Source organism: Notolepis coatsorum (assembly GCF_963971535.1).
Source record: "Notolepis coatsorum genome assembly, contig: SCAFFOLD_525, whole genome shotgun sequence".
Taxonomy (NCBI): Eukaryota; Metazoa; Chordata; class Actinopteri; order Aulopiformes; family Paralepididae; genus Notolepis; species Notolepis coatsorum.
The window spans coordinates 134,154-148,305 of NW_028170474.1; the positions used below are offsets into that span (position 1 = coordinate 134,154).

General features: G+C 43.4%; 1 protein-coding gene across 1 annotated transcript in view; it reads right to left on the reverse strand.

The window, feature by feature from the left end:
* Positions 1–14,074, reverse strand: part of LOC311248513 (caldesmon, smooth muscle-like) — a gene marked incomplete at both ends in the record, with an annotated part of 24,005 nt that extends 9,931 nt beyond the window's left edge. The window contains 2 exon segments of the mRNA XM_084339380.1: positions 6,761–6,901; positions 13,795–14,074. Coding sequence (XP_084195506.1) covers positions 6,761–6,901; positions 13,795–14,074 — 421 coding nt within the window.
* Positions 14,075–14,152: the final 78 nt, after the last annotated feature.

Below are 14,152 nucleotides of genomic sequence, written 5' to 3' on the forward strand. Positions count from 1 at the left end.
AGGAGGAGGAGGAGGAGGAGGAGGGGGAGGAGGAGGGGTGTGTGTCAATAAATATTAAATGCATGATATTATCTCCACAGATGCGTATAAGCTCCACACCACACACGGCATTCTCGTCACTCGGCAAGCCGTGAAATGTAGAGATGTAACGTCTGTGCTGCCATTTGAAGTCGTTTATTTTTTTTACAAACAGAAAGACTGGCAACCTGCCAAGATGGCTGGCAAAAACTGACAAACTTAACAGCCACAGCCAAAAATGTAAAGCTCCACTACCGTGTGTTGTTTTGGGACGTTTTAGTTACAAATTATTAGAATATATATATATATTTTTTTATTCAAGAAATGACCAAGTTGACCAACATTAAAACCCTTTCAGGTGTTTTTATTTTATAATATTCATATATATATATATATTTGTATTCCAATTCCACCAGTCTATAGACGGTTTCTAAGTGACAACGATAACATCCTAAACATCATACAGTATAACATCCTGTTGCGACGTATTGCTAGTAATGCATTAACTGACAGGACATACACTTGAGTCCAAACTGTGTTCCCTAGCAACAGAACTGTCGGCGGCCAGTAGCCAATCGTGACATCGCCGTCAGAATGTTCAGTTCTCAAAATTCTAATCTCATTAATGCGAGATTGTACACCTGAAAGGGTTAACCTAAGAAGACGCCTCTCTGTATTGTAAAAGAGACCCCGTTTCCCCCGCTCGCCCCTCGTTCAGTTCTAACGATCACACGTCATACACTATTTCAGTAGGGGAGCTTTAAGTTTAACCCTGTCACTACCACACTACAGAAGGTTCACTAGTACCACACTACAGACGGTTAACCGTTAATACAGTTAACGAGTCACTCAAACACACAGAGCTACTCGTCGTCTCAAAGCTCTGAAGCTCGACAGGCTCTCCAGCCATCAAACCAACCCTCCTCTTCCGCTGTGTGGCCGTGTGGCTTCTCTCTTCCTTCCTGATCATATCCTCATTATGTTAACATTCGCCCAGAACATAGCGTCTGACTGTTCCTTTGGTATGCAGTGTAATCTAAGCAACACACGCGCCGGCACACACACACACACGCACGCACGCACGCGCACGCACACACACACACACACACACACACACACACAAACAATGTGTATATACATAAGAATATGTGCATGTTTTCATGTGTTGTGGGGACATTCCATAGACATGATTTCCCTAACTCCTTACCCTGACCTCAACCACAATGACTACAAACCTAACCCTAACCTTTACCCCTCGACCTTAATCTAACCCTAACCCTGAACCGTAAAACACACACACACACACACACACACACACACACACACACACGCGCGCGCGCACGCACACAGTTTATGATAAACTCCAACAGGGTTGAGAGGAGGGATGCTCACAACATTACAGACAGAAAGCAAGAAAGAAAGAAAGAAAGAAAGAAAGAAAGAAAGAAAGAAAGAAAGAAAGAAAGAAAGAAAGAAAGAAAGAAAGAAAGAAAGAAAGAAAGCAAGCAAGAAAGCAAGCAAGAAATAAAGCAAGAAAGAACTAAACAAAGAAACAAAGAAAGAAGGAAAAAGCACTCCCCCCTCTCTCTCTCCGTGGAAAAAAGGACCTCGCTCTCGGCTACCGAAATGTGGGAGTTCCGAAAATACTCGCTGGCAGGAAATTCCCCGTTCTCAGGAGCGTTTTTTAAAAGAGCTGTAACCGTCCGAACGCGGTCACAGTAATCCTGTTAACCCCTAATCGCTGCCATGTCCCTGGCTCCCTCCTCCGTCTCCCCCTGCGTCCGTCTCCCTCTCTAAGTGAGAACACGCCGGCCTTATCTTGCGCGGCCGCACGGTCGATTATTATACGTTTGTGAGGCTCTAGTGTGTCTGTGTGGCGTTATGGGGGAGTGTGAGACGACAGCTCCCATGTGTTTGGAACGTGACAAGGAACGGGGGGGGGGGGGGGGATTGGAGGCATGCGCAAACACACACACACACACACACACACACACACACACACACACACACACACACACAGACACACACACACACACACACACAGACACACACACACACACACACACACACACACACACACGTTTGTTTATGTGAAATATGGGGACATTACATAGACTTACATGCATTCTGTAACTAACCTACCATAACCATAACCTAACCATAACTATAACCTAATTTGTGTTATGGGGACACCCACATTTGTCCCCATAATGTTTTTGCTACCCATTGCGTAAGTGTGTAAACAGGTCAGTGTCCCCTGTAGTATAGAAATACAAGTAGTACACACACACACATTTTAATAATGTATTTATGCCCATGTACACAGCAGCGCAGGAGATAAAACACTGATAACAAAGTAGGCACCCAAGACATCCGTCATGTAACATGTAGCGTTATCAGTTATCATCACAGCAGTCGCACACATGTTGAGCATGCTTGGTATTTAAGCCTGGCTTCCCATCATGGATATTATATTGTGATGACACCATGTCACATGTGTTTGTGTGACATCACGTCTGGTGACTGATAAATGAAACGTTAACGTTTGTGGAGTTTTGTTGTATCTGCATGCGAGCGGCACACTGCACAACACACACACATACACACACACTGCACCACACACACACACACTGCACCACACACACACACACTGTATGCTAACGCTAATCCTTTATCACGCTGGTGCATGAAACCACAACTCATAACACAACACAGCAACCCACAGCAATGCCATTGTACCGTTACACACACACACACACACACACACGCACACGCACACGCACACACACACATAAAGTACAGTACATGAACACAGAAGAAAGATAGACAGACATACAGATATACACACACACACACACACACACACACACACACACACACACACACACACACACACACACAGCTGTACCTACAGTGAACATGACCACAAAGTAAAGCCCTGTCTGGGGAAAAAGCGGGGAGGGGGGGTGATGTTGGGGAGATATTATATACCACAGACCGCAAACAAACAAACGAACAAACAAACAAGCAACAACAGCAACAACAAATCCTCAAACCTAATAAACCCCAAGACCCCCCAATAAAACATATATATATAATAATACATAAGTCTGGCCCCTCCAGCCGGGCGTAGGGACCAGATGGATAATATTGCTAACTGTCACTAATTCGATTTTCTACGACCGACTTCAAACTCCCCCGGGATCTCTCTCCGCGCGCGTGGGAGTCGGGTTATCCGGCAACACTGGACACATTTATTCACGTTCGACTTGATTAAGCAGGGCCCCCGGCCACCAACTGCCCCCCACCCCCACCCCCCGTGACAAATATTTATCTTTCGGGGCGTCAAGCTGTGTCGGTGGGTCTCGGGGGCTGCTCTCCGGTGTGTGTGTGTGGGGAGCTGACGATGACAGTTCACTGAGCGTGAGCAGGTGGAGGGAGCGTGGGCCGTCCAGCCCAGGGTTCAGAAGAGGAGGCGCCGTGGACGTGTGTCTCGCGGGGGACGATGATGCATCTTGTGTTATTTTGAACACGACAAGATGATCAGCATGTGTTGCTAATTACCATAACTTGAACACATACAGTACAACAATGGAGAGTTGAAGAGTAAAACAGGCTCTACATATTGTGTTGTAATTACATACGCACATTGTGTTGTAATTACTTATGCACATTGTGTTGTAATTACATACGCACATTGTGTTGTAATTACTTATGCACATTGTGTTGTAATTACTTATGCACATTGTGTTGTAATTACATACGCACATTGTGTTGTAATTACATACCCACATTGTGTTGTAATTATATACGCACATTGTGTTGTAATTACATATGCACATTGTGACTACGTATCGATTTCCCCCCCCACCCCTAGTGGTTAACACTGCCGCCTCACAGCAAGAAGGCCCAGGGTTCGATTCCCGCTTGGGGACCAGGTCTCCATGATGCCAGGTACCCAGGTGGGGTATCTCCCAGGCCTTTCTGTGTGGAGTTTGCATGTTCTCCCCGTGCTTGCAAGGGTTTCCCCCCCGATAAGATAAATCCAATGGAAAAACATGCACAACAACAGATCGCTAACGCTGTGGCGTCCTTGACGAAGACGGACAGGAGCACTTGGATTGGTCCCCGGGGCGCGGCTCACGTTGGCGCCCTATCTGCTCCCGGCTGCCCTTGGGGGGGAAGGACGACGGGATGGGTTAGGCGCAGAGACTCTATCGCATCGGCAACTGAGAAAAAGACCTGTGTGTATCCCGCGTGTGTGTGTGCCGCTCCAATTGCATGTGCAGTTCGTTGCATGCCGATTAAAGACCCCCTAAAGAGGTCCTGCATTATTATTATATTATATTATTACGTACGTACATTGTGTTATAATTACATACGTACATTGTGTTATAATTACATACGTACATTGTGTTATAATTACATAAGCACATTGTGTTATAATCACATACGTAAACTTTTTTTATCCACTTTTTCTCCTCTTTTTCTATTTTTCTCCCATCCCAATTCCACTGTGCCAATTCTTCCCTCCCCTGTCTTGAACGTTGCTCGCATATGCCCCCCACTGGCCGGTTGTAGGGAGGATAGAAGCCTTGCATCACGTGTCCCCTCCGGTACACGAGGAGGCAGCCTGTCACATCTTTTCACCTGCCAGCGCGGACTCTCATTGGCGAGGTGTAACGTGTGGGAGGCTCACACTACCCCCGCCATTTCCTGTCTCTGCTGTGCAGGCGTCCCCCAACCGACCTGTAGGAGTCGCTGTCCACAACGTCCAGATTACCTCCCATCGACTTCCACCCGCTAACTCTGCCAATTGAGTTAGTATGACGGCCGGCCCAAGCCGGAGGCAACGGCGACAGCCAGAGTCGAACCCGGTATCTCTTGCGTTGGTGACGAGCGCAATGTCCGATGCGCCACCCAGCCGCTCGACAATTACATACGTACATTGTGTTATAATTACATAAGCACATTGTGTTATAATTACATACGTACATTGTGTTATAATTACATAAGCACATTGTGTTATAATTACATAAGCACATTGTGTTATTATTACATAAGCACATTGTGTTATAATTACATTATGTACATTGTGGTATAATTACATTATGCACATTGTGTTATAATCACATTATGTACGGACTGCTGCCAATTGCTGGAGAACTAACGGCTGGTGAACTTGAGAACTGTTAGTACTGTCTGACTCGTATCAACACAGACTCTGGTGCAGCGTGTTACTACAGTACGTTATGGACCATGTATACCATCATCACTATTACCACTGACTACTGTTATCACTACAGTATCACCATTATTACTATGTTCTATGTTCTATTATTATTATTATTATTTATTCTATCTGTACCCCCCTCCCACCTTTCCTCTATGACACCTGGATTTCCCCAAGGGGATTAATAAAGGAACACTTGACAGAAAATAACTAATTCGGCATGGGGGAAAAAACTAACAACAGCATAACGAACAACTAAGCGACTAACAGTCCGTTGACTAACGCTGATTGATTGATTGATTAATCAACTAACACCAAACCTATTGATTAATTGACTAAGAAGGGGGAAGCCCTAATGATCACAAGACAATTTAACTATTATCTGTTGCAGTTACATAAAAAAAGAGAGAGAACAAAAGAAGAACAACTGTAATACAGATACTTTAGAAAAAGAATAATTGGATTAGCTACACTCTGGGACATGTTTGAAGGAAAAGGGGGATTTAGATTATGAGATTATAGACACGAACACAATTCTACACATCTTGAAACAATCTGCGATGCATTTATGCTTTTGAAAGCAGCACCCCTCTCGACCTATAGTTTACGACGACTTAAAGAAGGATTACACGGCTCATGACTCATTTTCGTATATTTTTCTCCCGCCGTGGTGCAATGTGACTTCCAGCGAAGAAACCATTCGGAGATTTATGAATTCTGCTTCATCTCAATCAGATAAAACATCACGCAGAGAGAGAGAGGAGGGGGCCGAGGCGCGAGATACGAGCCGAACGCGGGTCAAACACACCACTTAATCTCCTCAAACACGTTGGATGTTTGCTCCGTCCCAGGAGTGGCGGAGGACGAGCGGGATTTGCATGTTTACGGGACTCGGTCATCATACCACTTCAAACGTGAGGCGAAAACAATCCGCCCATGCAGGGGAAACGGGTTTTTGAAGATTTCTGATTCCGGGACACCATAAGAGATGAAGAGACGGCATAGAGAAAACTGTCATCTTTGGTATTAGTGAACGGTTGTGCCTTGTGACTGTCTCAAAATGGACATTCTGTGTACTATTTATGGTACACTTACAAAGGGTGCAACGTTTTCAATATACCCATGAATAGTTGGACACAAGATGTTTTTATGACATTATAACTCAATGGGGGAATGTCGTCCATGAATTCACATTTGTTCTCCCCGTGCCCCGGGACAGTTCAGTCAGTATTATGAACACGCACCACTCTCTCCTAAAGCTAGACATCGAGAGAGAGAACCCTTCAATCGGTGACGTCACTGGGACGTAAAAATCTGGGGCAATGAATTCACGAACAATGAATTGGGCTCTGACTTTGTGAGGTCCATGTTTGCATGAACTCTTGCACCCAAATGAGGTTTATATTCCAGTATTGCTATAAGGTTTGAAGTAGAATAAAAAATGCCTCATCTCTCAACTAGACACATAGTTCTTGGAGGCTGAGAGGTGAAAGGGTTAAAAGGGCTCACCTTCATGGAAGAGCCTCGGGGGCTGACGCACTTGAAGGGCTTGCCCTCCCCCCCGTCCACATGGTCCTCCACCTTCTGCCTCTTTTCCGCAGCCTCCGCCCTCCTTCTCTCTATGTCGTCCTTCATCCTCCTCTTCTCCTCCTGAGAGACAGATGGAAAGGGAGTGTGATTGCCGGCACGCTGGCGACGCTCACCCGTCCAGCTGCAGCTCTGTTCCTCAGTAGCCCACAGTGTCACCTTAGCATGTTGCTAGCATGTTGTACTCATCCTGCCGACGTGTTTAATAATAATAATAATAATAATAATAATAATAATAATAATAATAATAATAATAATAATAATAATAATAATAATAATAATAACAATTAACTTTATTTGTTTGTATGAAACTTTACCTTAACACCTTTCATACAAGAAAAGTGCTACTCATAGGGCTGGGCGATATAACGATAACGATAATTATCGCGATATATTTTAATAATTGATATCGGGGAAAAAAGAATATCGAATATTTATTTTTATTTTTTTGTGACCTGCAACAGGGCCGTTTTAACACCAGAGACAGTGGACAGACTTGTCTTTCCCTCGCCTGCAACTTAAAGTAATGGCTTTGCTTGTCCAAATGACAATACTGACTAAATTGAGATTTATTTTTCTCTTGTCCATTTATTTTGTTTGCTTTCTAATTTAAAATACATTTTGAAACCGTCTGTACACAGTAGGCTATGTGTGCTAGCAGAACTAGACTCCAGTCACGAGTCACAGTGCACATGTGCGGTGGTTTGTCCACCAAAAAAGCGCCAAAAGATAGAAAATAAACTAGCAGAGCCAGAACTGTTCAACTCCCCTGGAGCCACAGCCAGCAGAGAAGTCGGTTTACTTTCGCTTTTAAACCAGCTGCAGCCTGAGAACTGGAGTGTGAGGGGCTGTAACACTAAAGATGGCGGCAACGACAAAGAATTGCTGCAAAAGAAACATTATATTTATATATTTTTTTTTTATCGAGTGATATGATATTGTTATCGATATCGTTATCGCGATATCATCTTTGGCCATATCGCCCAGCCCTAGCCACCCATACTGCCAATTGAGCCAGTATGACGGCCGACCAAGCCGGAGGCAACGCTGACAGCCGGATTCGATACCAGTGTCTCTCGTGTTGGTGACGAGCGCTTAGTCCGCTGCGCCACCCAGCCGCCTGCTTTTACCCTTTTTCTTATTCTCTACATTACTTTTATTCTGTCTATTTTATGCAAATGTGATGTCTATTTTTAGGCTGCAATTCTTGTATGAAAGGTGCTGTACAAATAAAGTCGATTATTATTATTAGTATTATTAACATCACGGCTCTATCAAGGTGCTCGGATCAAACAGCACCTCAGAGGTAATAAAGATCTACCTCGGAGAAGCACATACGTTACTAGACGTACATCTTTATCTATGAATGTACACATGAACGAGACATACATACATTACATACATTCACACATCGATGGACTGTACCCGTCTGAAAACTACACTCATGGCGGGTTCCTCGTCAGAGGTTAGTAGTACGGTACATTCTGGGCCTCGCCTTGGCAGTGGGATCAAGCCTCTGTGCCAAGTTACCCCGTGTCTTTGTTAATTAGTGCGACTCTCTGGGCCATCTTTTAATTATGAACCACACGGCCTCATTAGCGTCACCCGAGGAAGAAGACACACAAGTGAGGACAGATAGCGAGGAGGAGGACAGACGGCCAGCTCCGAGCCGATAAGATGACGAGGAGGACGGCGCTCAGCCACACGGTGCGGAGCGCTTTTTATTTTTTACTGAACAAGGAGGGAAATGCGCCAAGCGTCAAGTGCAAATATGAAGAGAAGAGATATGGGGGGAAGGGTTATCATGCACCGGATGCAGAGAGATGAGGTCATTACATGGGGGGGGGGGGGGGGGGGGGGGGGGGTACGGAACAACGTACATGAGTAATGAATGGATGATTCGGAAGCGGGTGGTGTTGTGATAAGGGTGAGGAATGGCGAGATAACGCCAGCGGGGGAAGTAGGCGCGAGCCGTGATGCACGGCGTGAGCGGTGATGTAGTACGGCCCCGCGCTCGTACAGGTGGGGGGGCTAGATCAACACGTGACGCAACGCCACGTGCAATATTATATTAGATTTTGTGAAACGCTTATCATGTGGTTTACATGATTCTTTGTGTGCTTGCTGTGATCTACATGTTACATGGTATCACTCACATGTTACGTGGTATCACTCACATGTTACATGTTACATGGTATCACTCACATGTTACGTGGTATCACTCACATGTTACATGTTACATGGTATCACTCACATGTTACGTGGTATCACTCACATGTTACATGTTACATGGTATCACTCACATGTTACGTGGTATCACTCACATGTTACGTGGTATCACTCACACGTTACATGGTATCACTCACATGTTATGTGGTATCACTTACATGTTACATGATATCACTCACATGTTACGTGGTATCACTCACATGTTACGTGGTATCACTCACATGTTACATGGTATCACTCACATGTTACGTGGTATCACTCACATGTTACATAGTATCACTCACATGTTACGTGGTATCACTCACATGTTACATGGTATCACTCACATAGTATCACTCACACGTTACATGGTATCACTCACATAGTATCACTCACACGTTACATAGTATCACTCACACGTTACATAGTATCACTCACACGTTACATGGTATCACTCACATGTTACAGGGTATCAGTTACATGATATCACTCACACGTTACATGATATCACTCACATAGTATCACTTACATGTTACATGATATCACTCACATAGTATCACTCACATGTTACATGATATCACTCACATAGTATCACTCACATGTTACATGATATCACTCACATAGTATCACTCACACGTTACATGATATCACTCACATAGTATCACTCACACGTTACATGATATCACTCACATAGTATCACTCACACGTTACATGATATCACTCACATAGTATCACTCACACGTTACATGATATCACTCACATAGTATCACTTACATGTTACATGATATCACTCACACGTTACATGATATCACTCACATAGTATCACTCACACGTTACATGATATCACTCACATAGTATCACTCACACGTTACATGATATCACTCACATGGTATCACTCACACGTTACATGATATCACTCACATAGTATCACTCACACGTTACATGATATCACTCACACGTTACATGATATCACTCACATAGTATCACTCACACGTTACATGATATCACTCACATGGTATCACTCACACGTTACATGATATCACTCACATGGTATCACTCACACGTTACATGATATCACTCACATGGTATCACTCACACGTTACATGATATCACTCACATGGTATCACTCACACGTTACATGATATCACTCACATGGTATCACTCACACGTTACATGATATCACTCACATGGTATCACTCACACGTTACATGATATCACTCACATGGTATCACTCACACGTTACATGATATCACTCACATGGTATCACTCACACGTTACATGATATCACTCACATGGTATCACTCACATGTTACATGATATCACTCACATAGTATCACTCACATGTTACATGGTATCACTCACATAGTATCACTCACACGTTACATGATATCACTCACATGGTATCACTCACACGTTACATGATATCACTCACATGGTATCACTCACACGTTACATGATATCACTCACATAGTATCACTCACACGTTACATGATATCACTCATATAGTATCACTCACATGTTACATGGTATCACTCACATAGTATCACTCACACGTTACATGATATCACTCACATGGTATCACTCACACGTTACATGATATCACTCACATGGTATCACTCACACGTTACATGATATCACTCACATAGTATCACTCACACGTTACATGATATCACTCATATAGTATCACTCACATGTTACATGGTATCACTCACATAGTATCACTCACACGTTACATGATATCACTCACATAGTATCACTCACATGTTACTTGGTATCACTCACATAGTATCACTCACACGTTACATGATATCACTCACATGGTATCACTCACACGTTACATGATATCACTCACATGGTATCACTCACACGTTACATGATATCACTCACATGGTATCACTCACACGTTACATGATATCACTCACATGGTATCACTCACACGTTACATGATATCACTCACATAGTATCACTCACACGTTACATGATATCACTCACATGGTATCACTCACACGTTACATGATATCACTCACATAGTATCACTCACATGTTACATGGTATCACTCACACGTTACATGATATCACTCACACGTTACATGATATCACTCACATAGTATCACTCACACGTTACATGATATCACTCACATAGTATCACTCACACGTTACATGATATCACTCACATAGTATCACTCACACGTTACATGATATCACTCACATAGTATCACTCACACGTTACATGATATCACTCACATAGTATCACTCACACGTTACATGATATCACTCACATAGTATCACTCACATGTTACATGATATCACTCACATAGTATCACTCACATGTTACATGGTATCACTCACACGTTACATGATATCACTCACATGTTACATGATATCACTCACATGTTACATGATATCACTCACATAGTATCACTTACATGTTACATGGTATCACTCACATGGTATCACTCACATGTTACATGGTATCACTCACATGTTACATGGTATCACTCACATGTTACATGGTATCACTTACATGTTACATGATATCACTTACATAGTATCACTTACATGTTACATGATATCACTTACATAGTATCACTCACATGTTACATGATATCACTCACATGTTACATGATATCACTTACATGTTACATGATATCACTCACATAGTATCACTCACACGTTACATGATATCACTCACATGTTACATGGTATCACTCACATGTTACATGGTATCACTCACATGGTATCACTCACATGTTACATGATATCACTCACATGTTACGTGGTATCACTCACACGTTACATGGTATCACTCACACGTTACATGGTATCACTCACACGTTACATGGTATCACTCACACGTTACATGATATCACTCACATGTTACATGGTATCACTCACACGTTACATGGTATCACTCACACGTTACATGATATCATTCACATGTTACATGGTATCACTTACATGTTACATGGTATCACTCACACGTTACATGATATCACTCACATGTTACATGGTATCACTTACATGTTACATGGTATCACTCACACGTTACATGATATCACTCACATGTTACATGGTATCACTTACATGTTACATGATATCACTCACATAGTATCACTCACACGTTACATGATATCACTCACATAGTATCACTTACATGTTACATGATATCACTCACATAGTATCACTCACACGTTACATGATATCACTCACATAGTATCACTTACATGTTACATGATATCACTCACATAGTATCACTCACACGTTACATGATATCACTCACACAACACCTGCATGTTCTCGACAGGTGTGTTGTAGGAGAGGCTCATAGTCCGTCACACGTCTTCACTTACAACCAGCTTCATTAAGTATCTGATGCTTTAACTGTCTGTGATTAAGTGTGGTTAAGGCAGCGTGTTTCATGTCGGTGTGTATCGGTGTGCGTGTGCGCGAGAGGACGGCGAGGAAAGATAGTTCCTGGAAAGAGTGAGAAATAAAAGAACACATTCTGAGAGAGAGAAAAAGCGGAGGAGGAAGAGAAGAGTGGGATAGAGAGACAGAAGAGAGAACAAGAGATGAAGAAAGCAAAGTCATCAGTCGGGATTATGATTCACTTTCAATGCAATGTGTAAACAGAAATTTGGTCCTTTTTCTTTTCCAGATTGGTCCTCTGGACCGGACCACACACGGTCCGCGGGTCCCTCGAGTTCGTACTGAGCTCGGGACGTTCTGCCTTTAGTCTCTTTGCTCCTCTACAAGATAATAAAAAAAAATGTAAACCATTCTGTCTCTGTTTGTACCTGTTTTAATAGATTTTTTTGTATTTTGTATCTTTTATGAACTGTTTCATATACTTGTTTTAATTGATTGTTCTCTTTATTTGTACAACTATATTTCTATGTGTATTTTGAGTCTTTGTAAATGAGGGCCCGCCCTCGACGTTTTTCCGAGCTAAAATAAAGGCAACACATAGATAGCACTATCTCGGAAATCTCTCTCAATGACCAATAGCCATTGTTAGAATTATCATTAGAATGTTCAGTTCTTCACAATCCTATCTCACATACATTATGGGACTGCACACCTGCAAGTGTTCAAATTCAAAGCTAACTGATAGGGATGCACCGATCCGATATTGATATTGGATATCGCCCCCGATATGACTAAAATAGCTGGAACGGGTATCGAAAAAAGTATAAATAAATATCGGATTTTTTTATAATTCTTTTTTATAATAAATAATATTATATAATAATAAATAAAATAATAAATAACAATTCAGTACATTTATAACTATGTGTTAATTTGTTACATTTTGTTTCACTAACTTAGGAAAGTAATGTTTTAAGTCAAGCCTGACGTTTTGCCTTGCACAAAATAATGACCCCAGTCTCTTCCTACACAGTGAGGCATACCGTTTATTAATTGAACAACGGTTATCGGATCGGTATGCGGTATCGGCCGATACCCAAAGCCCGGGTATCGGTATCGGGACTGAACTAACTGACCCTGATCAAAAAGCATCCAGAAGGTGTAACAGATCTAAACTGCTTTCTCTCTCCTCGAGCAAAGACACTTAACCCCCTAACTGCTTAACCCGATGAGCAGGTCGGCACCTCGCACGGTCGCCTCCTCCTCGCCAGTGTGTGAACGTGTGAGTGAACGGGGTGAACGCGTGGCATAACTTGTAAAGAAGCGCTTTTGGATATAAAAGCTAAATAAACGCCGCCGTCCCTCCCTCTCTCTCTCACCTCCTCCCTGTCCTTCCTCTCGGCCTCCTCCTGCTTCCTCTGCCGCTCCTCCTCGTCCAGCACCTTCCTCCGCTCCTCCCGCTTCCTCCGCAGCTCCTCCAGCTCCGCCTCCGCCTCCTGCTGCTGCTTCTGCCTCATCCTCTCCGCCTCCTCGCTCTCCGCGTCGTCGCGCCGCCGCTTCGGCTCCCCCAGCTGGCGCTGCTCCGCCTCCAGGCGGGCGTCGTCCTCGTCCTGCAGCTCGTCGGCCGACGCCGCCTCGGGGGAGCGCACGCTGCCGCGGCTTGAGGGTGACGCACACGCACACACACACACGCACACACACACACACACAGGGGAGGGGACAGAACACACACAGCAA